This window comes from Ambystoma mexicanum, chromosome 6q (assembly GCF_040938575.1).
Source record: "Ambystoma mexicanum isolate Mex_15411 chromosome 6q, UKY_AmexF1_1, whole genome shotgun sequence".
NCBI lineage: Eukaryota > Metazoa > Chordata > Amphibia > Caudata > Ambystomatidae > Ambystoma > Ambystoma mexicanum.
Window position 1 is genome coordinate 1,106,088,248 of NC_090937.1, and position 25,183 is coordinate 1,106,113,430.

Consider the following 25,183-nt stretch of genomic DNA (forward strand, 5'->3'; position numbering starts at 1 on the left):
CACCTTATATGAGAGGCCATCCATTTTGTTGTTCAAACTACCTATGCCCACTTTCAGATCTAGCAGGAGACCTTTGATTTCAGACGTCCTGTTCTCTGTTTCCATTTGGTGGGAACACCCTGATGTGGGCTCCGGATTTTCCTGTAACCTAAGGGCTTTCGGAGTTGCGCCACTTTTGAAATTTAGCTTTCTTTGCGACTAGTCTGATTTTCCCATTGCGTCTGTGGTGTTGGTGGTGACTCCGGGTTACAGTCTATGCTTCCCTGTGGCTTGGGTGCTTCGCCAGTTTCCCGATGAGGAGGGGCAGTTTGTGCCAATCTGTGGGTGGTGGCGGGGGGGGGATTGTGAGCTGGGGTGGCCTCCTTGTGGAGTGCAGTGTGCGCCTTGAGCACGTTTATTAAAGCTCCTGCTATGTCTCTGCTTTCTAGGCAAGGGGATGTGGCTGGTTCTGGCAAGGTCGACTGCTGTTCCCTTCATCCTCTTCTTCGGGGGGGGGGAGGGGTGTCTCATCGGGAGAATGTCTCGGCAGCCCGTCAGCAGTTTCGGGTCATTAGAGGCTCGCTGTGTTATGCAGAGGGGCTGGAGTGCCCGGCAGTTAGGGCCTGGCAGGCGTGCTGATGGTTAGCGCCTTGCGTGCTGCTTTTGAGGGGGTGTCCTCCCCTGTGGATATGGGGTGCGGGTGGAGGCGCGGGCGTCTCTCACCTCCCTCCCCGCCAAGGAGAGTAGTCTTTAGGTGCTATGCCTTTTTTATTTTTTTTATTTATTTTTTCCTTTTTCCCCTTGGGGTGTTGCGGGCGGGGTGGGGCCCGCCACGCCACTTATGTCCTGGTACCCCTCCTCTGATAGTCTATGCGCCGGGGGGGGACCCAGTGTGTATATAATGAATCAGGAACCACGCCCCCCCTCCTTCTGCGTACCTTATTCCGGGGACAGGCTGTGAGGCACCCTCCCCCAGTCACCGTCGGGATCTGCAGAGTCCTCCGCGATCCAATGCATCCCGGAGCGGCGTGGCAGTGTCCGGAGCCCCGGGATCCATCGCTGGGCCTCAGATCTTGTGCTCCAGGTGCCGGCTAGCAATAGTCAGGGGCTCTGGTGGTGCGGAAGGAGGTGGGACAGCCCGCCGCCTATTTCGCTGCTCCTCGCTTTCTCCCGCAGTGCGAGGTGGGTGATGATGTTTGGGTGCGCATGGCAGGCACCCACTCCGGGGATGTGTTGCTGTTCGGCCTGAAGTGGGGGGGGGGGTCTCTTACTCAACCACCGGCTGCTGCAATGTTTCTACGGCGCTCCGCTTAGCCGCAGCCTCTGGGACCCGGGGCGGCCGCGTGTCCCAGGCCGTCCGGGCTTTGCTCGCTGTGGGGGCTGCCTCGTGTGGCCTGGCGGCTCGCGGGGCTCTCGTGGTTTTTCCGGCCTCGAGGCCTGCAGGGTCATTTGGGGGTAAGGGGGGCCGATTCTCCCCCAGATTTCGCAGAATGGTGGCAGAACAAGTGGGCTGCCAGAAGAAAGGCAGATTAGGACGCTATTCACTGGGCACGGCAGGATCATGCAGGATTGATAAGGGGCTGTGTGGGAGCTCAGACCAAAGCTGCCATCTTGGTTGGCCCTCTAGCACCCTCTTGGCAGCATGGCTCCTGAAGTCATAGAGTTCGGACATCTCAATCTACCACAGAGATGTATGGATATCTTGAAGGAATCAGGAAAACTGAACACTAGGCACAGTTACTATGATAAATGGAAACAATTTGTAATTTGGTGCCAGAATAAGCAAATCAACCCCATTGATTGTACTCCTTCCAACATTCTAACCTATATGCTCTACTTACTAGATGCAGGGTTAGTGTTTAACTCCCTAAAAGTACACCTGGCGGCTTTATCAGCCTACACCACTTCCCATAACAAGGTCTCATGGTGGAAGGTACCAGTCATCAAAGCATTTATGGAAGGGGTAAAGAGACTCCACCCTTCAATTTCTAACCCACCGCCAGGTTGGGACCTTTAACGTGGTATTCGCTAAGCTCATGGGACCCCCCTTCGAGCCTATGCACAAGTCTAGTCTCAAACACCTGACTTATAAGACTGCCTTCTTAGTAGCCATCGCTTCCATAAGAAGGGTCAGCGAAATCCAAGCTCTGTCAGTGCAGGATCCTTTCTTTACTATACATAAGGACAAACTGGTTTTACGTTCTCACCCTAGGTCCTCACCTAAATTCATCTCCAAATTCCATGTAAACTAGTCTATTGAACTACCGGCTTTCTTCCAGGAACCCAAAAGCTCTGCTGAGGTAAAACTCCACACACTAGATGTGAAGGGGGCGGTCCTCTACTACGTAGACAAGATCAGACCGCTAAGAAAGACAGATCAACTGTTTGTCTCCATAGCGCCAGGCAGAGAAGGAGATTGCATCTCTAAAAATGCCATCTCTAGGTGGATAGTCAGATGTATCCAACTGTGCTATTGTCACGATGCCCGCTCCCGGGGAGCCGGCTCAGGCCCTGCGTCCCCGAAAGCGGACATCAAGTCCCTGGGGAAGGTCCCAGCAACCCCTTATAGGGGCCCTTTGGACAGCGTCCTGGCGCCTATGGCGCCAGGCTCATAGAAAACGTCAGTCCTGGCACCATAGGCGCCAGGCTCATTATGAAAGTGTTTGGGTGCACTTACCTGATGCAGACCATGCTGCAGAACCCCGGCCTCCTTGAGGCCTGAAAGGAACTACTTTACCTGTGGGACTCATTTACCACCCGGGCGTGGTCGGGGAAGGATACATACCTGATTGGAGGAAAGACACATTCTAGGAACTTCTTCCAAGGCTATTTAAACCACACCCGATCAGCCACACGTGCTTCGCGTTGTTCTGCATCTAGCAGCTGGACGCTCACCGTGTCTGCTCCTGCATCTTGACTTCTGCCACACCTGCCAGCATCCTGAATCACCTGCAAAGGAAGGGAACAAGAGAACAGAAGAAGGAAAAGGCCTCACCTGCTAAATCTGCATCCCAGAGACATTTCGCCGACAATCCTGAAAAGGAAGACATTTATTTTTAAAAGCACATTGCATCGATCGCTGCAGCGCCGCATTCTACTCACCTTTACAGGGCGCCTCCATGTTCAGCAGCGACCATCCGGATTCGCAGTCGCGCCCCCGCGCCTAGGGAGAAAAAGACAAGAACAAAGGTGAGAGAAAGAAGGGAAAAGGGAAGCTAAAACTCCATGTCAAGACTTACCTGTTGGGTCATTCCCTTTTCATTTCGGGTCCGCGCCGCATCCAGGCATTTTCGGACCCCGGCCCCTAAGGGGAAAAAGACATCAGCGTTAATGAGTGAATGAAAAGACATTACCAAAACACTCATTAAAGACTTACCTGATTTCCAAAAGGATTTCACCGCTCACCTCGGGTCGGTGCCTGTTCCCCGGCATTCCGTACCCCGGCCCCTATGGGGAAAAAGACACTAGCATTAGAACATTAATGCATGGACACAAGGGGAACCACTTATAGAAAAACTTACCTGGAAGCCAAGCAAGTTTGGTTCTCACCCATCCGAAAATCCAGTGACGTAACTGGATACCAACGCGCCCCTGCATCAGAAGCAGGATGGAGAGCTCGTCCTTCCAGACCCTAAGGTGAGACGCTAGGGGGAAGCACAGGAGGGTGAGAGGGGTAAGTGGGAGGCCGATTGCATTACCCCGCAGACAGTTAACCCCCTATTCTCACCTACAGAAGGATACTTCTGCGAGTCAGACAAGCCAGATCTGGGGCCCGGTCCAGTCCGTCTTCCGAACCCTGCGCATCACCTTAGACGAGGTCACAGCAGCGCGAACCAGGCCAGCGCCCCCGTGGGAGTCAGGTGAGCGTTACAGCTATTCCCTACCAAATAAAACACTGCCTTTTATGCCAAGGGCCCGCTCCACAAGAGGTACTGGAGCTACTCTGGCTTTCATTGCAAATGTCCCCTTAGACAGTATTTGCAAAGCAGCTACATGGAGCTCTATACATACTTTCATTCAGCACTACTGCATTGACACTCATTCCAAGACAGACACACAAGTGGGACAAGCGGTTCTAAGACACTTATTCGCTCGTGAACCTTCTCACATCCCACCTCCTTCTTCCACTGCTCGCTAGTCTATGCACAGTATGTGATCTAAGCAGATTCCACATACCTCAGAAGGGATACATTACTCACTGTAATCGTATTTCTGATGCTTGTATCTGCTTAGATTCACATGCTGTGCATAGATTAGCGAGCAAAATTCTATTGCTGATAACTTTATACTCGCTGAACGGATTCAGATGAAATATTCAAAATGATAAGTTTGTCGTGGGCCTCTCAAATTCAGAATTTTAGGAAATATTTGATAAAACATGAAAACTTATTAAGAGAAGAAAAAAAAGCAGTTTTCAGCCTACTCCCATTCATTTGCCCCTAAAGAAAAAGTTCAATTTGTTGGATGCTGTAGTGCAAAAAACGCTGGACGGATTTAGACCAAATAAGAAACAACTTGGGCACAAAGCGTTGACTTAATTTCCTTGACTGGTTTGGGGTAAGTCTGTCCAGTAACATTTTTAAATATTTGGTGACAATGGGCCCCCTGTACTCCCAAACTTTTTTTTTTATATGTCTCCCGTTGTGCTTTGCAGCAAAGAGGCTGAGAGGCTTTTTAGAAATGAAAATCTGACATTTATTCCCAAAATTCTATTGCTAATGACGTTGGACTCGCTGGAAGGGTTTGAAGGAAATTTTCCAACTAAATGTTTGTCATGGACCCTACCAATAGTACTTGTTCTGTTATGTATAACAGGATTACCTAGAGACCAGCCAACGCGGCTAGCGGATCTCTTATACAGTGCCTGTGAATTTACCCCATAGGTAAGCTGTGTGTTTTCTAATCACATTGATTACACAATAACTCTGATTTATTCTTTTTAAATCATTTTGCTCATACACCCGTCTGATTGTGGTCTCCTTCCCCTGCAGCACAGACGTCATTTCACACAGAACCCGTCCTGATGATGGCCATATGAATGATGAGGCTCATCTAGCTCAACTCCAAATGGCCGAAACACCTGGTGTAGACGCACTATTTCCCTGAAACTACAGCACATATATTGCTGTCCACACATGCAAATTTCTCTTTTGTGTCCTTGCAAATGTTTTATGTTGTTTTAAGAACCTTGTTTTGTAACTTCACACCATTGAATTGTGCATTTTTGACAAACCCCCACACAGATTGGGTTTGTTATACACACACTGGGCCTCATTACGACCCTGGCGGAGTGGGTTTACGCCAGCGTTATTCGCGGCGGACCCGTCCGCCCTACTACGAGTTCCTGTAGCGCCATGGAGCGTTTTCCGCCTGGTTTTTCCGGGCGGAGAAATCCATGGCGCTACGGGACCTTGTTGTTAATTACGCCACCGTATTTTACGGTGGCGCAATTAACGCCTTCCCCACTCCCATTATACCCTATGGGGCAAAAATGGGAATGGGGAAGGGTAAAATGGGGAATGGGGATTTACCGCCCCGCCAAGGTCGGAATGGGGCGGTAAATCCGCCAACCCCCATGGCGCTATCGGCAGCTTTCCGCCGTGCTCCATGGTGCATATTGCGCCACGATTTCCGCCAGGGTCGTAATGAGGGCCACTGTCTTTATTTTTGCCTGAAAAACACCTTGATACAGTGTGTTGAAAACATATTCTTGTTTGTTCTGTTGTGGTCCAAGAAACCATTTTGATGTCCGTTTCTCCCTGGAATTGTGCTTTTATGTATACCACTCACACAGTTCCAACATATAAAATAATTGTGTCTGAGAGATTTTTTTTCTATAACCTCTGAGTATTGTCTCATTGAAGAAACGGCAGAGTTTACACAAAAAAATGGTGGGATTTCGTGTGTATGAGCAATAGTGTTCTTGAACCTATTCACTTGTGTGCTTTGTTCTTCAGTTAACCCTACCAAACTTGACATTTTGGGAACAATTTGTTAAAAACTGAAAATGTAACTAAGAAAATGAAAAAATACAGTTTTCAGCCTACAAAGTGCAGTTTTTTTAACAGCCGTAGCGCGAAACCCACTGGAGGATTTGGACCAAATAAGAAACAACTTGGACACAAAGTGGTGACTCACTTTCCTTGCCTAGTTTGTGGTACATCTGTCCAGTAGTTGTTTTAAAATATTTGACAAAGAAGGGGGGTGCCCCCTGCTCATTAAAACTTTTATATATGTATTGGCATTGGTGCTTTGCACTAGAGAGGCTGAGAGCATAGCTCTCAACCATTTCTTGTCATCCAGGCATGTGAAAATACCAGGTTTTTTAAATATATTAATTTATTTTGGCGGGTGACACCCCATTGAAGTGAATTGGCATATAGGGGGCTTGGTGGGTGAGTCAGCTGATTGCAAGGTGGGTGACACCCACCAAAAGCGTGTGGGTTGAGAGCTATGTGAGAGGCTTTTCAGAAATGAAAGGCCACCATTTTCTTTTTTTCTCGATGCGTGTGAATGCTGTGGTAATACTGGGATAAGCCAAAAATTAAAAGTGCTCAAACACTATTTGGAAGAGGAAAAGGGAAGCCATCAATCTTTGGAATGAACTCCCCCATGAGAGTCTAATAACTTTTCTTGACTTCAGAAAGAGACTCCATCTTCTTTTTTTTTGTAGTAACTCCTAGGGGAACCCTGAATGTTTTGAACACCACTGCTTAGATGACATGGCCGTAGACAATGTATAAATAGCAGTAGCAATCACATCAGGCTAGAGGTCGGGAGTGGGAAAGAAGACACCATGTAAAGTAAGTTGGGGATTTTGGAGTGCATCGGGGAGACAGTTATGGGCAGAACATTTTAGATTTATCTGGGGAAGACCGCAGGAATCTTGCAAAATTACACAACGCCACAAGACGGGCTCAGAAGAAAATGTTCATCACACAGTGATGAGTCATAGGGGGTAATGGGAAAGGTTTAGTAAGGGAACAAGATATTGAGGGGTGTGATATGACCTGGAAAAAAAGGGGATGGGGAAGACTTTTTAATTTTGAACTTTTTTTCCTGTTATTGCGGAAATCCGCAGGATTGTCTGTTATCGCAAATGATTACTGTGAAATTTTCTTGGGAATAAGGAGCTATAAAAAAAGGTTCAGCATAGCCAGTGGGCCAAAAAGAAAGCTTTTGGTACAACATGGACAGAGGCCACAGCTGAAGGTCATGGCTAGTGAGACCTCAAGAAACTATGCAACAGGTACAATGGCCATGGCAAAAGGCCATGTCTGGTGAGACTTCAAGAAACTATGAAACATATTTGGCCGTGGCCTCTGGCCATGGCTGAAGGCCATGATTAGTGGACCCGAAAGAAAACTATTGCTGCAACCATTGAAATTCAGTGAAAAGCTTTAGCTAAGAGAGAGTTAAGATGTAACACCTCTAACCCTTGAAATTCAGCATATGTGGGAAGTGAGTACCATCTTCACTCTGTGTCCCTCCCCCACCCCGTCAATGTCCCCCATGATGCCATTTTGTATGTCTCCTTGAACCTGTTACCTCAGGTTCAAGGTAGAAAAGCAACACTTTAAGTTCAAGGTCCTTCTTTTTGGCATAGCACCAGCACCTTGGTGTTTGGAAAGACGCTAGCTATGGTTGCAGACCACTTGTGCTGACAGGAGATACAAGTTGGCGCCTCTCTGGGCCATTAGCTCATAACAGGGGGCCTCCTTGCAATGTCTTTCAAGGACACAAACGACCATCAGCCTGCTTTATCAGCTGGGTTACTCAGTAAACACCGAGATATTGTGCTTAGTCTCCAGCCACATTTAAAGTTCCTCACGGCTTTACTAACACAATGGCTTATCATTTACAAGAAAGAGTACAACCACTTCTGGCGCAAACTGACTTTTTACCAGACCCAATGTTCATAACAGTTTGCACAGAAATGAAACTATTAGGAATGATGGCATCCTGCATTTTCCTCAGTGTGGCTCTCAAGTCAGTGGTCACAGCAATAGGCGATTTGAACATGGTTATTTCTCAAAAGTTGATAAAAGCCCTAAAGTTGTGGTTTCTCACAAACATTTTAAAGGGCGACCTTTTGTGAATCCGCCTGCGCATTTGACAATAATGACAGATGCATCAATGTTGGAACGGGGCAGCGCTCGGTATTCAGGTCGGGTTAGCAGGCGATAAAAGCATCTGCTGGGTATCCAACAGTACCAGTGACCAGGAGCTACCACTGGTACTTTTATTGTGTATACAGTTTATCAGAACAAAAAACTTTTACACAAATTTCTAAACAGATTTCAAGAAATACGATATTAACATAAAACATAAAAACATAGCAGCATTTTTTTTTACACACGAAAAGGTAAAACATAACTTATTCCACCTTAATGTGTATTGCTAATAAGGTATAAAATATACCAAGAATAAACCAAAGAGCACAAGAGGAGGGTAGAACATAAGACAAGGAAGACAAAAGGAGTTAAGTGAGGGGGGAACAAGAAAGAAGTAGTAAGGAAATAATACGACTACACTAGTCAGCCATCTTAACCCCAACTTCTCCCTTATCCCGAGGTGTCTTTTCTTTTCTCTGTTTTTATATACATATACCCTTCAATAGTTTAATATCTGCCTCAAACTTCCTCAATTTGTCATCAGCGATTTTCCATACTTATTGCAATTATTTTTCTCCAACTCATCCTTGTGAGGCTTCTTAACCAAAAAGCCTCACCAGCTATGACATCTGAGTCTTCATCAAAATTAGGATAGTATCTTTGGTAAGCAGGGAGCATTCCATTGCATCTGGTTAAGACATGCCTTGCTGATTCAATTTCATGCTCATTGCAACAGATCCTACAAATTATTTCGGATTCCGGGGTCTCATTCCAAGAACCTCTTACTTCAAGAACATCTAGTCTATTTAAGCTAATGTGCATACAAATCCTACAAGTCGTGATTGACGGGAGAAGCCTCAGGTCGTCTTGGGCTACTCCGAGTGTAAATGGCATTCTGGAGAAAGTGTCTAAGGATTTCATAGTTGCCCCTTTATCATTGGACTTTACCCAGTCAAATTGTTTAGCGGACGTTATCAAGGCTTTCAGCACCGCCCCCTCTCCAAATTTTCACTTGGGTTTCCATCCCAATTTTTCAAATAATTTCTCAATCATACACTCAAATGTATCCAGTGCTCTACGTGTACCTTTATCCAAGGCAGCACTAAGTTGTAACGCTCACCTGGCTCCCACGTAGGCACTGGTCTAGTCTGGGTTGCTGTGGCCTCTTCAAGCGTGATGGGCAGAACTCGGACCACCGATTGAACAGGACCCCCAAATCTTGCTTGTCTGGCCCGTAGGAATATCCTTCTGCAGATGAGAAAGGGGATTAACTGTCTGCAGAATAGTGTGCTTGCTCCCCCATTTCCCCCTTCGTTCTTCTCTGACTTCCTCCAAAACTCCCGGTTTAAGCTCACCTTATGGTTTGGAAGGATGAACTCTCCATCCTGCTTCTGGTGCAGGGGCGCGCGTTCGTCCAGTTACTTCACTGGTTTTCAGAATGGCGCTGGCAAAATCCACTTGACTTTTCTGAGCGATACGCCGTAAGTATGAAGATTCAAAAGTTCAAGTGTGAGCCTCTTTTTATGTTGTCTTCCTAACCTGTGATCTGTCCTTTATTTCAGGTGCAGAACGAAGGCGATGCGTTGATGGGTTAAATTGCCGATGGTAAAATCAGGTGAGTTAGTGATGAGGGCGACCCCTCTAAATGTCTTTATAATTCCCCAGTAATGTCTTTTGTGCTTTCCCCATAGGGGCCGGGGTGCGGTACCTGCCAACGAAGCGGCGCCGACCCGAAATGTGGAATGGTTCACCAAGAAAAGCCGGTAAGTATTATGGCTGAAAATTCGGCTTTCCTCCTGTGTTCCCTCTGCTCACCTTTTGTCTCTTCTTCTCTCCCCTAGGTGCAGAGATGTGGCGACCGGTGCTGACAGCCGCGATGGAGCCGGGAGATGTCTCGAGGACAGGTGAGTGAAGCGCGGCGCTTCAGCGAGCAACGCGATGCTTTTAAATGGAAGTCTTTCTTCAAGAATGCTGGCGTGAAGATTCCGGATGCAGGTAAGAAGTTTGAATAAGTTCTTGGTTTTCACCTTTCTCTTCTCTTCTTTCCTTACAGGTGTTCCAGGTTCGAGGCGGGCGTGGCTGGAGTCCAGGTGCAGGAGCAGACACGTTGAGCGTTCAGCTGCTGGGATGCAGAACAACGCAAAGCATGTGTGGCTGTCCGGGCGTGGCTTAAATAGCCTTGGAAGAAGTCCTAGGTAAGTATTCTTCCACAGCCCCACCCAAGTAACAAAATAGTCCCTTCAGTAAAATAGTCCCTCCTAAGCCTCATTTGGCTTGGGTCTTCATGCAGCATGGTCTGCATCAGGTGAGTATGCAGCATGGTCTGCATCAGGTAAGTGCACCAAACACTTTCCTTTATGAGCCTGGCGCCTATGGCGCCAGGACTGATGTCCAACATGAGCCTGGCGCCAAAGGCGCCAGGACAGAGTCCAAAGAGCCCCTATAAGGGGCCGCTGGGCTTTTACCCGGGGGCATGATGCCTGCTCCCGGGGGTGCTGGGCCTGGCCTGGTGCTCCGGGGGTAGGCATCATGACAGCACTCCCCCCCTCAAGGCCCCTCCCAAGGTCGTTCCCTCTGGAGGTTTCGGTTTGTTTGGGAAATTCCGATGGAACCTTTTTACTAGCCGAGGTGCCATGTACGTGGTCGCTGGGTTCCCAAGACCTTTCCTGAGGCCCGTACCCCTTCCAATCAATTAGATAGAAAAGTTTTGATTTTGAGATCTTAGAATCCAAAATGTTCTTCACCTCGAATTCAGGCTCCCCATCTATCTGGATTGGTTCTGGTGGCTTTATTAATCTGGTTCCTGGTTGCACTGGTTTCAAAAGTGACACATGAAAAACGGGGTGAATCCGCATGTTAGCTGGTAGATCTAGCTTGTCTGCCACTGGGTTAATTATAGCTTTGATCGAGTAAGGGCCTAAATACCTTGGATTAAAAGTCCGAGGTCCCTTGAGCGATAAGTGTTTGGTAGCCAACCATACTTGATCCCCTATTTGGTATGGAGGCGCCTCTCTTCGATGCAGATCCGCATTCTTTTTGTATTTCCCTTTCGCATGTTGTAAGTGTGCAGTTGCATCCTTGAAGGCTTGAGTAATCGTAGAATGCAAATGGTCCACTGCGGGCATTTCGATGCTCAAAGGTGAGTCCAAGTCTGAAGTACGAGGGTGATGTCCATATAGGGTGTAAAAGCGGCTCTGACCAGTTACACAGTGTATCGAGTTATTGTATGCATATTCAGCCACCCATAAAATATCCTTCCAATTACCCTCCGATTGGTGCAACATACATCGTAGATATTGTTCAAGGGTCTAGTTCGTTCTCTCCGCCTGACCATCGGTCTGTGGGTGGTGGCTGGTTGAGAGTCTTACGTCGATTTGTGCCAGTTGACAACACTTTTTCCAAAAATGAGAAATAAACTGGCTTCCCCGATCGGAGACTAGTATGGACGGGAATCCATGCAAACGGATGATATTTTCGAGGAATTCCTTGGCAAGAACAAAAGCTGAAGGTAATCCTTTCAACGGAATAAAATGGGCCATCTTGGAAAATAAATCCACCACAACCAGAATAGTATTGTATCCATTACAAGAGGGCAGGTCCGTGATAAAATCTAGTAACAAGGTGTGCCAAGGTGCTGGTGGAATGTCTAAGGGTTGAAGAAGACCGGCGGGTTTTGTTTTTTGACCTTTGTTTTGGGCGCAAACTCCACAGGACATCACAAAAGATTTAATATCCTTTCGCCAGGAAGGCCATCAGAATTGTCGTTTAATTTTTTCCTCTGTTTTGGCAATGCCAGGATGTCCTTCCATCAGAGTATCACGATGACGGGAAATAACCAGTTCTTGCAATTCCTTTTCTGGCAAAAATAAGCGTCCTTGGAAATAAGGTAAGCCATCGTTCACTGAAAAGTAAGACCCCCTTTTGATCCAATCCTGCAAGGCTGAAGAGTCCAGGAATTGTTTTACCCGTGCTTGAATGTCTTCAAGGGTTTGTAAAGTGGTTATGCCCAAAATTCTTTGTTCAGGAATTATCGGCACAGGTTCTGAGTTTGTGTCCATTTCTCCCATTCCAATTCGAGATAGCGCGTCCGCTTTGCCATTCTTACAGCCGGGACGGTAAGTGATTACAAAATCGAACTCAGCAAAGAACAAAGCCCATCGGAGCTGTCGTGAAGACTGAGCCTTGGCAGTTTTTAAATATTGTAAATTTCGGTGATCAGTGATCACGGTGATGGTATGCCTGCCGCCAAGAAGATAATGCCGCCAAGCCTTAAAGGCGGACTTAATGGCTAATAATTCCTTATCGGTGATTGCATAATTTATCTCCGGCGGCGAGAACTTTCTGGACCAAAATGCTACGGGGTGCAGTTGGTTGGTTTCGGGGTCTCTCTGAGACAGGACAGCTCCCATGGCTAAGCTGGACGCGTCGGTTTCGACTATATATGGGAGATCGGGACGCGGGTGTTTCAAAATAGGTGCGGACGTAAATTTACCTTTCAATTCCTGAAAGGCCTGTTCAGCTTCCTCGGTCCATTCAAAACGTTTATTTTTCCGCAAGAGTGCAGTGATGGGTTGCACCACACGTGAAAATTCCGGGATAAACCTGCGATAAAAAATGGCAAAACCAAGCATGCTTTGGACACCTTTCACCGAACTAGGTGATGGCCATTTGAGGATGGCATCCACTTTCCGTGAGTCCATTCGGACCCCTTTAGGTGTGAGGATGAATCCAAGAAACTCAACCTCGGTGGTATGGAAAACGCATTTTTCCAGCTTTGCAAACAGTTTGTGCTGGCGCAATTTCTCTAGGACGGCCCTGACATGTTTTCTGTGATCTGATTCCGAAGAGGAGTACACCAGAATGTCATCGATATACACGACAACACAGACATCGATGAGTTCCCGAAGGACATCGTTCATGAAGAATTGGAAGGCAGCAGGCGCGTTGCACAACCCGAAAGGCATCACCTGGTATTCGAATAGTCCATATTTTGTACGGAAGGCCGTTTCCCATTCGTCGCCTTCTTTTACTCGTACCAGATGATAAGCCCCCCGGAGATCTAACTTGGTGTATACGCAAGCGTCCTTCACCTGGTCAAGGAGTTCAGGGATCAAAGGCAGAGGGTAACGATTTTTAACAGTTATCTGGTTCAATGCGCGGTAATCGATACAAGTTCTAAGGTCGCCTTCTTTTTTTGGCACGAAGAACAAAGCCGAGGATGCCAGAGACTTTGACGGGCGAATGAAACCATTGGCTAGGTATTGATCTAAATATTGTCTCAAATGCAGATTCTCCGGTTCAGTAAGGGCATAAATCCTGCCACAAGGGGGTTGTGCACCGGGCACCAGATCGATTTGGCAATCGTACGATCTGTGAGGAGGTAACGTGTTGGCCTGTTCCTTTTGGAAGACGTCCTGAAAGTCTTGGTATTCCGGAGGTAGTTGCATGGAGACAGAGGTTACTGATGCTAGACTGATCTTCAGATTTTCTGGGTAGCAGGTTTGCGCACAATCCGGGAAGGTTATTCTCTTCGCTCGCCAATCAATTCGAGGATTATGTGTCTCTAACCAAGGGATTCCGAGAATAACCTGAAACTGTGGAGCCTTGATTACATCAAACACAACTGCCTCCCGATGGCCGTCCGGACCTACAAGTGTCACCTCAGCTGTGGAATGTGTTACCGGTCCAGAGGCAATTTCGGTTCCATCAACTGTGGTGATGACATCTTTGCTGGTTTTAGGACGCAGAGGGAGGTTAATCCTGGAGACCAATTCACGATCCACATAGTTTCCTATAGCCCCACTATCGATGTATGGCTTTATTGCATGCAACCGCTTAGGCTGTTCCGGATCTACGAGGACCATTGGCACAATGAAATGCGAGGTCTGAGAGTTAGTTTTCAAGCTCGGCAAGCGGACCCCTACGCTTGTCGGGCGTGGTCGTTTCCCGATACAGAGTTTTCATGGATTTTATCAGCGGCTCCTACCACCTTCTTGGGCGGCTTTGCCGGGCAATCTCGTAGAAAGTGTCCAGAGGACCCACAATAAAGACATAATTGCATCTGCCGGCTTCTTTCACGTTCCTTTTGAGTTAGAGGTCCTTTAACCCCTCCGATTTGCATTGGCTCAGAGGCTTCAGCCCTCTTGAGGTTAGCGTGGGTCTTGACCAACACCCGGGTCTCAAACTTGGACCGATGTGCTTTTCTGTTTTGCAGTCTGTGATCCAATTGGACCACTAAGTCTATATATTCTGAGCATTCTTGGGGCGGATTTACAACTTGGGCCAGGACATCTTTAAGTTCTCTGCGTAGACCCCGATCAAATAACGTGATTATTTTATCCTCTGGCCACCCAGTTTCCACAGTCTATTAAAGGTTGCAATGTAGGATAGGAGGTCTTGATTGCCCTGTCGCAGAGATAGAAGCTCGTCATCCAGAGCCTGCCCCTGGGAGTGACGAGCAAATAACCTTTCCATGCTTGCTTGAAATCCTTGAAAATCACGAAGAATCGGGTCATCTTGAGTTACCAGTGGAACTGACCAATCGGCAGCACTGCCGCTGAGATATGACAATACAAAGGCTACCTTGGTCTGGTCATTAGGGAAGGCCCCAGGTCTGCATAGGAAATGCAAACGACACTGATTCATGACTGCAGCGAATCGTTTGGGGTCCCCAGCAAAGCGTTCGGGTGGGGCCAGCGGCATGTTTCCAGGTAGATTAATCTGCACCGGGTTACTGGAAAGCACAGGAGCGGGGTTTCCCCCGGAACCGGGTAAAGGAGTTTGTCCAGCTTGACCTTGCAAAAGCTGTCTAGCCAGGTCATCAGCTCTTTCCTTTGTTACAATCACTTCTCCAGCATGGGGTCTGGCATGGATTCACATGCTCATGAATATTCCCCGTCGTCAGGCTGGGAATCCTCGGTAAAGAAAAAATCAGTATCCGTTTTGTTTCTGATCTGTCTTTCCTAGTAGTAACCAATCACTGATCTCTGCGTCATACTGACCACAGCCAATGACTGCCCTCTACCTAAGCCCCGCCTCTGGCAGCCATCTTCAGATTTTTACCGCACGTTCAAGTGTTGGGAGTCCTCGTGCTTAGCTCTCGAGCTTTTACTGCGTGTTTCGCGCTTTTTCAGGTGAATTTTCACATTTTTTCGGTTAATCGAGCCTCAAGCTCCACCGTTTCTACTCCCGTTAACGGCTATCCATGGCGGGATTTTCCTACGCCCCTCAAGGGTGAAGATTTCGTCGAATCAACTTCTTGGAGGATTCCAGAAGATTCGCGGCCTACTTCGAGATGGCCCAGGATGCGAGTTCGTCGCCCGGACCCAAGCTGTTTCGCAGCTGCCCTGGATGCGGGCTGCAGAATGTGTTTAAGGAAGACGAACATTCGCGATGCCTCTACTGTCTTCATGGGGACAAGACTCATGTAGAGAAGGACTGCCAGTTCTGCAAGAACTTGTCGGAGCGGACCATGAGGGACCGTCGATCCCGTCTCGCAAGCTGGTTGGAGAAGGGCTTGACGGGTGAGAAGAAGAAGAAAGGGTCCGAGCGGGCTTCTAAGTCCTGTGCTGGCGCCCCGGCGACGGGGGCCCAACACCAGGCCAAGCGCTGCGAGTCCACTGGCTCCGGGAGCGCCGAAAGGTCGGGCTCTTCGGTCGCCAGGCTGGGCGCACCTTCCCCGGCACCGTCAACCACGAGCCAACGCTCCGGTTCGGGGAAGAGAAAGTCTGAGACCCCGGGTAAGCTTCGGGAGAAGCCCTGTCCGATCTCGGAAGAGGGGGAGCGAGGCGTTGCCCCTCCCCCGAAGGAGAAGGCCCGGGACGCACCTAAGGTGGTGAGGGCCCCTACCCAGCAGGCGAAGGCCTCTGTCGAGGCTATCGCTGCGACTCTTGCCAAGCCGGCAGAGACACCGCCAGCGGAGACTGCCTCCGGGACTAGTTTTCCTGCCGCCAAGGAGGGAATCCTCTTTTCAGCCCATCGTCGTGGCCGCCATGATGGAAGAAGCGAGGGGGGGCACGGTGCCCTCCTCGAGCTCAGAGTCAGCCTCGGAGGAGGAAGTCCAATTCAAGAAGGTTCGATCCCGTCATGAAGATCCTCGGGAGATAACCGAGGAAGACGAGGATGGTGAGGAAGAGCGGCCTTCCCTTCCGGCGCAGCCGGATCCTAGGCCTCAGGATGGCTCGGCGGCCATTTTGTCTGCCATCCAGTCCTTATGCTCTGAGATAAGGACGAGATTCCCACGGCCCATGCCGGAGGACCCGCAACCTGGCCCGTCGGGAAGTCCTCAGAACAAACGACGGAGGACTCAACCCTCTCCTCCGCTCGCCCCCGTAAGGCCTACAGTTCCCTCCTCATCCTCCCACGAGTCGGGAGTTGACAGTGCGTTGGGCTCGACGACGGGTTCTGAGGGCGACGACGACGGAACGGGTCTCCCGTCGCGCGGGCCTCGCCGCCCGACGAGATTGGCTCATTCCACGCCATGATCGCCAGGGCGTCTGAATTGTTCCTGCTCTGCCCGGAGGAGCAGAGAAAGGAAGGTTTCCTCTATCAGCGCCGGGAGGCCAAGAGGAAGACGGTCATCGCGGTGCCCCTAATCGATGACATCTGGGAGGAGGGCCTGTCGGTCCTCAAAAACCCCTCCACGGCACCAGCCAAACGGGACCGGTACGAGAAGAAGTACCGGGTCCCCGAAACCGCTCCCCTGTGCCTTAGGGCCCAGCCAACGCCAGACTCGGTCGTCTCGGCGGCGGCGAAGAAGAAAGCGGCGGGGTCAGGAGCCTCGATGTTGAATTCCCCGCCGGACGGCGAGGGAAAGAAGTTGGACGCCATGGGGCGGCGGGTCATTTAGTCGGCGGTGACGACGATCAAAGCGGCCAATGTCCTGGCGATCGTGGCCCGTTACGACAGGGAGCTCTGGTTTAAGCTGGCCCCCATATTGGACTTCCTGCCGGACGACAAGAGGTCCGAGGCCCTAGAAATACTGCAAGAGGGCGAGGTGGCGTCGGACCACGCCATAACGGTGGCAACCGATATTGCCGATACCGGGTTCCGCCAGCTGGGCAACGGTGTTTGCCTACAACGACGGGGTTGGCTCCGGGCGACCGACTTCCGTCAGGACGTCCAGACCAGGGTGTTGGACATGCCGTTCGACGGCAGCAACCTGTTCGGGAAGGCAGTGGACGAGTCCCTCCAAGCCATAAAAACGGACACGGAGACGGCCCGTGCCCTAGGAGCCCTTCAGCAACGACGGCCCTTTCGGAGCTCCGGAGGCAGACAGGGTGCCTCCAAGGGATCCAGCGGTGGCTCATCGTCCTACCGCCAGGCGGCACACTCCTCGTCTCAGGAGGCCTATAGGGGTCGCGGCAAGCAGGGAGCGCCTCACCGCCGTCGGCAAGGTGGCCAGGGTGGCAAGGCCTCCACCTCCAAGCAGGACTGAACCGGCCGTGGTCTCGGGCCCCCACCGAAGCACCCCGATGGGAGGCCGGCTGACGAATTTCATCGGCGTGTGGAAGTCCATCTCCACCGACCGTTGGGTGCTGGATACCCTGGCAAGAGGACACTCTATCGAATTCCTGAGGAAGTGCCCTCACGTTCCTCCTGTGGCCAGGAAGGAAAATCACGTCCCGCAACTGCTGTTGGAAGTACGGGCGATGCTCAGGAAAGGCGCCATCGAGCTTGTCCCGAAGAGACTCCGGGGCTCTGGGGTGTACTCAAGGTACTTCCTCGTCAGGAAGAAGACGGGCGGCTGGCGCCCCATCCTGGACCTTCGTCGTTTGAACAAATACATCAGATCACAAAAGTTCAGGATGGTCACCCTCCAGCACGTACTGGGACAGCTGGAGGAGGGCGACTTTCTATCGTCGTTGGACCTGAAGGATGCTTACTTCCACGTTCCCATCCTCAAAAGTCACCGAAAGTTCCTCAGGTTCGTCGTCCAGGGACGCCACTACCAATTCAGAGCACTGCCGTTCGGATTGAAGTCGGCCCCCAGGGTCTTTACCAAGTGCCTAGCACCAGTGGCGGCACGGCTGCACCTACAGGGGATTCACGTCTACCCCTACCTGGACGACTGGCTCATCCGCTCAAGGACGAGGGAACTCGCCGTCGAACACACTGCGAGGACCGTCCAGCTACTCACAAACCTGGGATTCGCCATAAACTACCCGAAGTCCCACTTGGTGCCGTCGCAGGTGGCCCTGTTTCTGGGAGCGAAGCTCGATACAGTGAGGCGCCTGGCGGCCCCGTCGGAAGAACGGACGAAGACCATTCTAGGCAAAGTGCAGCGCCTGCTAGCCACGGACGTGGCCAGGGTGAGGTCCATCAAGTCCCTCCTGGGGATGATGTCCGCTTGCATCTACCTGGTGCGCCTCTGCAGACTACAGATGCGCCCTCTTCAAGAATTTCTCGACGCCCGTTGGATACAGATGACGGGCACCTTCGAAGACAGGGTCCCCCTCAACGAGGTGTTCCGGCGGGCGATTCAGTGGTGGGGCGTTCGAGCGCACCTCACGGCGGGCAAGGAGACGCTGGCGTACCAGGAGACGCTGACGACGGACGCCTCCCTAGAAGGTTGGGGCGCCCACACCGGAGATCTCCACGCAAGAGGCCTCTGGCTCCCGGAGGAGAGGCCCCTGCACATCAACGTCCTGGAACTCCGAGCCGTGTTCTGGGCTCTCAAATCGTTCCTCCCGTCGCTCAAGGGCAAGGTGATGCGGATCTTCACGGACTACACCACAACAATGTTTTACATACGGAAGCAGGGAGGCACCAGATCCCCAGCCCTATCCAAAGAGGCACAGGATCTGTGGCACTGGGCGGTCGCCCAGGGGATGTTCCTGGTTCCCTTCCACCTGGCAGGAGAAAGCAACACCATCGCCGACTCGCTCAGCAGGAAGCTGCGTGCGTGTCACGAGTGGGAACTGCACCAGGATCAGGTGGATCAACTCTTTCGACGATGGGGCAAACCCCAAATCGACCTGTTCGCAACAGCGACGAACTCGAAGTGCAAGAGGTTCGCCAGCAGGTTTCCCCAGCCGAGAAGCATGGGCGATGCGTTCTCGTTCCCCTGGGACGGTCTATACCTGTATGCATTCCCTCCGTTGCCGTTGCTGCTTCGACTCATCAACCAGCTCAAGAGGTCCCGGTGCAGGATGATCCTCGTCGCACCGGCGTGGCCGAGGCAGATCTGGTTCCCGGACCTTCTGGACTTGTCAACGTCCCCTTCCATCAAGCTGTCGGCGGACGCGGACGTTCTCTCCTGAGAAGGAGGCGCCATCTTCCACCATGACCCGGCGTCGCTGAGCCTGCAGGCTTGGCTCCTGCAGCGCTAGAGTTTGGAGGCTACGATATACCGGCCGATTGCAGAGAGGTTCTTGCAAAGGCCAGGGCGTCCTCGACTCTCAAATGCTACGGTCATAAGTGGAAGAGGTTCTCTATCTGGTGCCGTGCACAGAAGATCAACCCCCTACGGATTACGGCCCCTCAAGTGCTGCCGTACCTTCTATCGCTGGCAAAGGCTGGGCTAGCCCATGCCTCTATTAAGATTCATCTGGCGGCGATCTCCAGATATACCAGAACCACAGGACCGACGTCCCTGTGGTCCCATCGACTGGTAAAAGAGTTTATGAAAGGACTGTTCCGGTCGTTCCCGTTGTAAGTATGGATTAACTCTAGGCTAATTATCTACAATTCAAGTCATACTGATATAAAGTTTCACTTAACAGCATGTGCTTGGATACAGTTGCTAGTAAGGTGTGCAACATTAATGCTGCACTGGTGTGAGCAGAAACAGCAAACACACTAAAGTTGTTGTTCCAATGCTAGACTTTTGAAGTTATCATCAGTTAATTTCAGCATTGATTTGCGTGTAAACGGACGACCAGAACTGATGATTTCCGGTCAGTTTTACTTTCGTCAAGCACTAGCAAGACCATTTCTGGATAACATCTGTTATATAAAAATAACCTGGTCCGAAAATGTCCATTACTGTCATTTAATAGTGCGTATTGGTAAACAGTAATGATGTACCACTTCAAAGTGGTGGTCACCTGCAGTATTGACACTGTAACCTCAACCGATAATAATGGTTGAATTAAATGAATTAAAGTCAAATTCTTTACCAACACTCAATAGTTTATTTAGAGCTCGCTATACGCATAGTGTATTTCCTTGCATTACTATGGATACATACACCAGTACTTACTTACATTAAAGGCGAGGACTTTGGATTCGCAAAAGTTAAAGTATTGTTTTTTGTACCTTGTGCAGATATTGGGACTTTTTTCGTTCATGAATCACCCTGATTTGATGTGCAGGTTAAGTGCAGTTTATAGAGAGCGTTTATCGGTGCAAGGATATACTCCATTATATTGAATATTAGTTCTCACATTGATGTGCCGATTATAGGCATCACCAATAAGCTGTCAAACTCACACAAATTGTGCAACTAAAATGCAATTTCATTCTGTTTGCTTCTCCTGCAATGTCTTTTTTTACTTTTCTTCTCCTTGTTCTTGTTTTCCTTTTCCAAAATTGCTTGCAATTACCCTCTGCATTTATTTTGTTTGTGAGCATCAGAACAAAAAACAATAGTCTTCAATCACCGGGAGTCGATTGCTCCTTAATCCATAAAGGGATTCTTCTGAGTTCTTTTTTCAAACAACCATTCAGACTTCCTACATGTTTAAAGTTGAAAGCAAGGGCAGAAATAGAATGGCAAACCTACCACATGGCTGGAATAATTTCAACCAGATAGTATTCGGAAAAGGGGCGTGTTAAACATATGAGATGCCACAAAAAGCTATTTTTGTAGTATTTGGATTCATACCTTAAAGCTTCTAACACTATTTTTATAATGTTGTACTTTGAAGGTTGTGTTTCAGCAGGGGACAACAAAACTCAGTGTGGAAAAAGATAAAACCTCCATCAGCAGTGATGTGGGAATGGCGTTTGTTGACCCAAGGACCCAGAATACCTTGTTCAGCACAGACTACGAGAAACACGAATTCCATTTGCCAGCGGGTGTGAAAACTCTAAATGTCTTGAAAGCATCTACTGAAAGGGTATGCAGTCTTTTTTTTCTTTTTCTTTTTTAGATTACATTTTCTTATACTTTGATAACTTTGGAAATATGTATCATTGTAACAGGTTTCATATTTTACCAAGATATGGTATTGTATCTCTTCTATGAAGAGGAATGCTTACTCTTTGGAAAACATTCGAATAACCTACAGCTTCTAGACAGACCCTGTTAACGTGAGGTCTTGCAGAAGGACATGCCTTTGTAATCTTCATCTCAATAGTCATGAAAACCGATATGACCACTTCACCTCAATATGGAACTCAATTCCTTGTAGAATTGTTTTTTATTTTAAATAAATGTCTTGTATCCCTAAATTGGAAAACAATTTGAAGTTACAAAATTCTCTTGAGGTTCACTGTCGACTCTTAAAATGGAGTCCTGTTATTCTTTTTTGGCCTAGTCGTGTTCTCCTCTACTCATATTTCTTCAATGTGGCCTTTGCTCATCTGCACTCACCCCCATAACTATCAATTACATTTGGTTACAGTTTTAAGCAGGGTACCATTGAGACATCACTCAGTCTGGGCTAGTCCTCATTTTATTCCTAACCTTCCTCCAATACGGATTCTCCTGAGCTAGAGAGGATTCCCTGAAACATTATAGCTACACTTCATCTTCAGGCTAGAACTTGTTAAGTAATGTACAACCATTAATTATTTTAATGGCATATGTTAACCTATTTGTGAGCCCTAACTGTACTGTACCTTCTGCGTGCCTGATTCCTAGTCACCAAATTGGATATTAATCTTTCCCTGACTCATGCATGTCAATGTGCAGCTCAACAGTTGACATGTGAATGTCTAATGTGGCCCTGAGGTCTATTTATTTACATACTTAAGATGTTTGGTATAACTCTGTGAGGTTGCTCTAAGGCCATGTAGAAGTGCTTTCAAATCGCCTTCACATCTGATGGACCCCCGTTTGCATGGTTTGGCAGGAAGAGTGAGGAAGACTGGTTGTGATAGATTTTAGCTGGCTGCGTGTGTTAGTCACTGATGGTTTTCGTTGAATGGGTTGTATTTGTTTGTGCAGATTTTGGCTGCTTATCATGGTATATTATCATCCATGTTCCTGACTTGTGCCACATTCTCCAGTCCCTGCTCGAAGGTTGGAGAGTTCCAAAATTGATGGCTAAGCACCGAATGTCTGAATTAAATCGCGTTATTCAGGGTCCTTTTAAATGTAAGTTAACCTCTTGGGCTATGGCATAGAGCACTCCAAAGTGAGGTAATCCACGCCATGATGGTTTTGCCCTTGCATTCATCCTTCCAGACCTCGGGTTGATTCATTAAGAAAGGAGAACCCTAGAACCTTAGGTACCAGACTAGAATGTAGTAGGAGGTCCGTTTATGCACATATTCTGTCCCCTGCACAGGTACCGAATAGAGTTATAAAATGTTTCCCCCTATTATAAATGCCTCAAGCATATTATAAATGCCTCAGGCATGAGGGAGAAACATCCTGCTACATAATGGTGACCCAGTGAGGGCAATTATTAATGTCACCTGATTTTACATGAACAATGTGGTATACATGTGTAATGTAAGTGCCTCGATCTACCAAGGATGGGGAGGGCTAGAAGGGACCCCACATACAACAAACAGTAGAATAGGCAATACTCAAAGATTACACCACAGATTAACAGAATACAAATATGTGTGTCCTGCAATTTATTTCATTAATGCAAGCATAAAAGAAGTAATTGAACATGTGCATAATGCATTGTAACTATAAATATAGGTGGATTATTGGGTTTCGGAAGGGCTAAATTAATTCATTTTTGATAATGACCAAAAGGGTGATCGCTGCACAATCCCGGCTTTTCCTCCACATGGTGTCAGGGTCTGCCACCATCTCATATTTGTTACATACCCTCGCGTGCTAAAGGGTTTAGAGGTACCAATGCAGACAAAATGAGCACTTTCTCTCCCCTTTTTCCTGCTCCCTTTGACCAACAAAAAAAAAGTGTTGTTTGATCAACATCAGACATCTTTATTCAAATAAAACCTGTCCAAAATATTAATCTGACCCTTACACTAAAGATGAACAACTAAAGTGTAAGGAAAGTGTCTCTGATATAGGTTTGGTCAAAAGTGTTAAAAAACAAATAGATAAATACAAAGATAAACCTTGGATCCAGAGAGGTAGTTCCCACCCCCTGGATGTCTCGGGTAGGATGGCGAAATTGTCTCTTGTAAATGATCACTTCGAATGGATTGTATCCTCCAACGTATTCCTCATCTTTGATATCTCGTCCAGCTTCGGCTGCGTTCGTAAAACACATACTCGGCAGAGGGCGCTGTGCGTCGATAGAGTTGAGTCGGTATCCATCGAAGGCCTCCGTCAAGGCTGACGTCATCGGGTGTATAAGTAGCAAGTGCGGTGCCCGTTGGCCTCAGTTCAGTTTTTCCGCAAACGTGTTTGCTTAGGAGACTCAGCGCGCCTCATTAGTATTTACTTAGTAAGCAGTTCTTTAAAAAATCAAAATAAATACATTGACATGTCTTCGTCATCGACCCCCGACTACACCTCGTTCGTGTTCCAAAAAGTGCAGAGAATGCGATTCGAAAATGTCCATCACAGATCTGCATCACTCGTGCCTATGGTGTTTGGGGGAGGCCGACGACACGGATTCCTGCTCGAAATGTCAGGCAATGACGAGTAAAGCCCTGCGAGAAAGGAATAGAAAATTGCAGGTAGGCCGTAAAACTAAAGCTGATTGTTCCTCTACCGTCGAGTCTGGAGATGGTTCTACTCGACGCGAAAAGGACAAAAAGAGATTAAGATCCCGTAGTGGCTCCCACCACTCGTCGTCCTCGACGAAACGATCGAAGAGATGGCACCATCGGTCGCCATCATCGTCGGACGAATCGCCCAGAAAATGTAAGTGCCCCACAAAACATTCTTCAACCGCAGAGTGGGAGGAATTTTGTATGGAAGGGCAAGCCTCCTTCCATGCCTTCTTCGGAAGCCAGACGAGAGCGGTCCCGTTCAGACACTTACATGCCCTCGAGCCCGGATGATCGAAGAAAGACCCATCGAGAACCTTAATAACTCCTATGAAAGAAAATCACACGAGTCGTGACAGGCGCTCAATGTGGACGCCATCGAAGACTCCACATACCTCGAAGAAGAAATCTTCGAAGACGACTGTTGAATCCTCAATGCCGTCTGCGCCATTTCCATCTATGCCATTGACGCCTTTGTCGACGTCGACTCCAAAATCATCAGTGCCAAAAATTACTGTGGCTCCAACTCAGCCTTCTTAGCATGTTAAAACTGGCGAAGATGCTAAATTAAAGCCTCCCCCAAAGCCTACACCGTTGGTGGTTCCTGACAAAGTTTATACTCCTTTGCCTAGGAAGGAGTACTTTAAATCCCTCTCTTCGATTTTTAAGGAAGAAGAGAAGTCTGAGGAAGAGGGGGTTCCCTTTGGCCTTGAGTTTGAAAATCCTAATGTGCCAGATTGTTTAATCTCAGAGGAGAGTAAGATGAGAGCTCGTGTTGACACACTGCACAATGCTAGTGGTGTTGAGACATGCCCTGAAACTGAGTTCGGTGGACCAGAGCCGGGGGAACACACAGATTCCTCTTATCGGCACCTGATGTCAAAGGTAGTTGAATACCTAGGTTGGGCTAAGCCACCAGCTCAATTCATCCAGGATGACCTTACTGATATTTCGGACCAAGGTTCACCTACAGACCCAATCTTCTTACCTTTTCATGTGGCCTTACAAAATAGGGTGGCAAAAAATTGGGAATCCCCAGATTCTATCCCTGCGGTTGATAAATTCACTTTCCTCCCTCCAATCTCCCTCCTCCAATCTCCCTATCTCTCTTCAAGCTTGTAATTTAGGCGTTCTCTTTGACTCCTCTCTCTCCTTCTTCCAGCATATTTCCCCCACATCCCGCACCTGTCGCTACCAACCCTTCAATATTCTCAGAATCCGTCCTTCTCCCACTTTCCACGCTACTAAACTCTTAATCTCCTCCCTCATCTTCTCCCGCC

General features: G+C 48.6%; 1 protein-coding gene across 1 annotated transcript in view; it reads left to right on the plus strand.

Moving 5' to 3' along the window:
- SGCB (sarcoglycan beta) overlaps nt 1-25,183 on the plus strand; it is a 415,573-nt gene that overhangs the window by 242,442 nt on the left and 147,948 nt on the right. Inside the window, exon 4 of the mRNA XM_069631676.1 lies at nt 20,963-21,154. Within this exon, the coding sequence (XP_069487777.1) occupies nt 20,963-21,154 (192 nt within the window). The remainder of the gene's footprint in view (nt 1-20,962; nt 21,155-25,183) is intronic.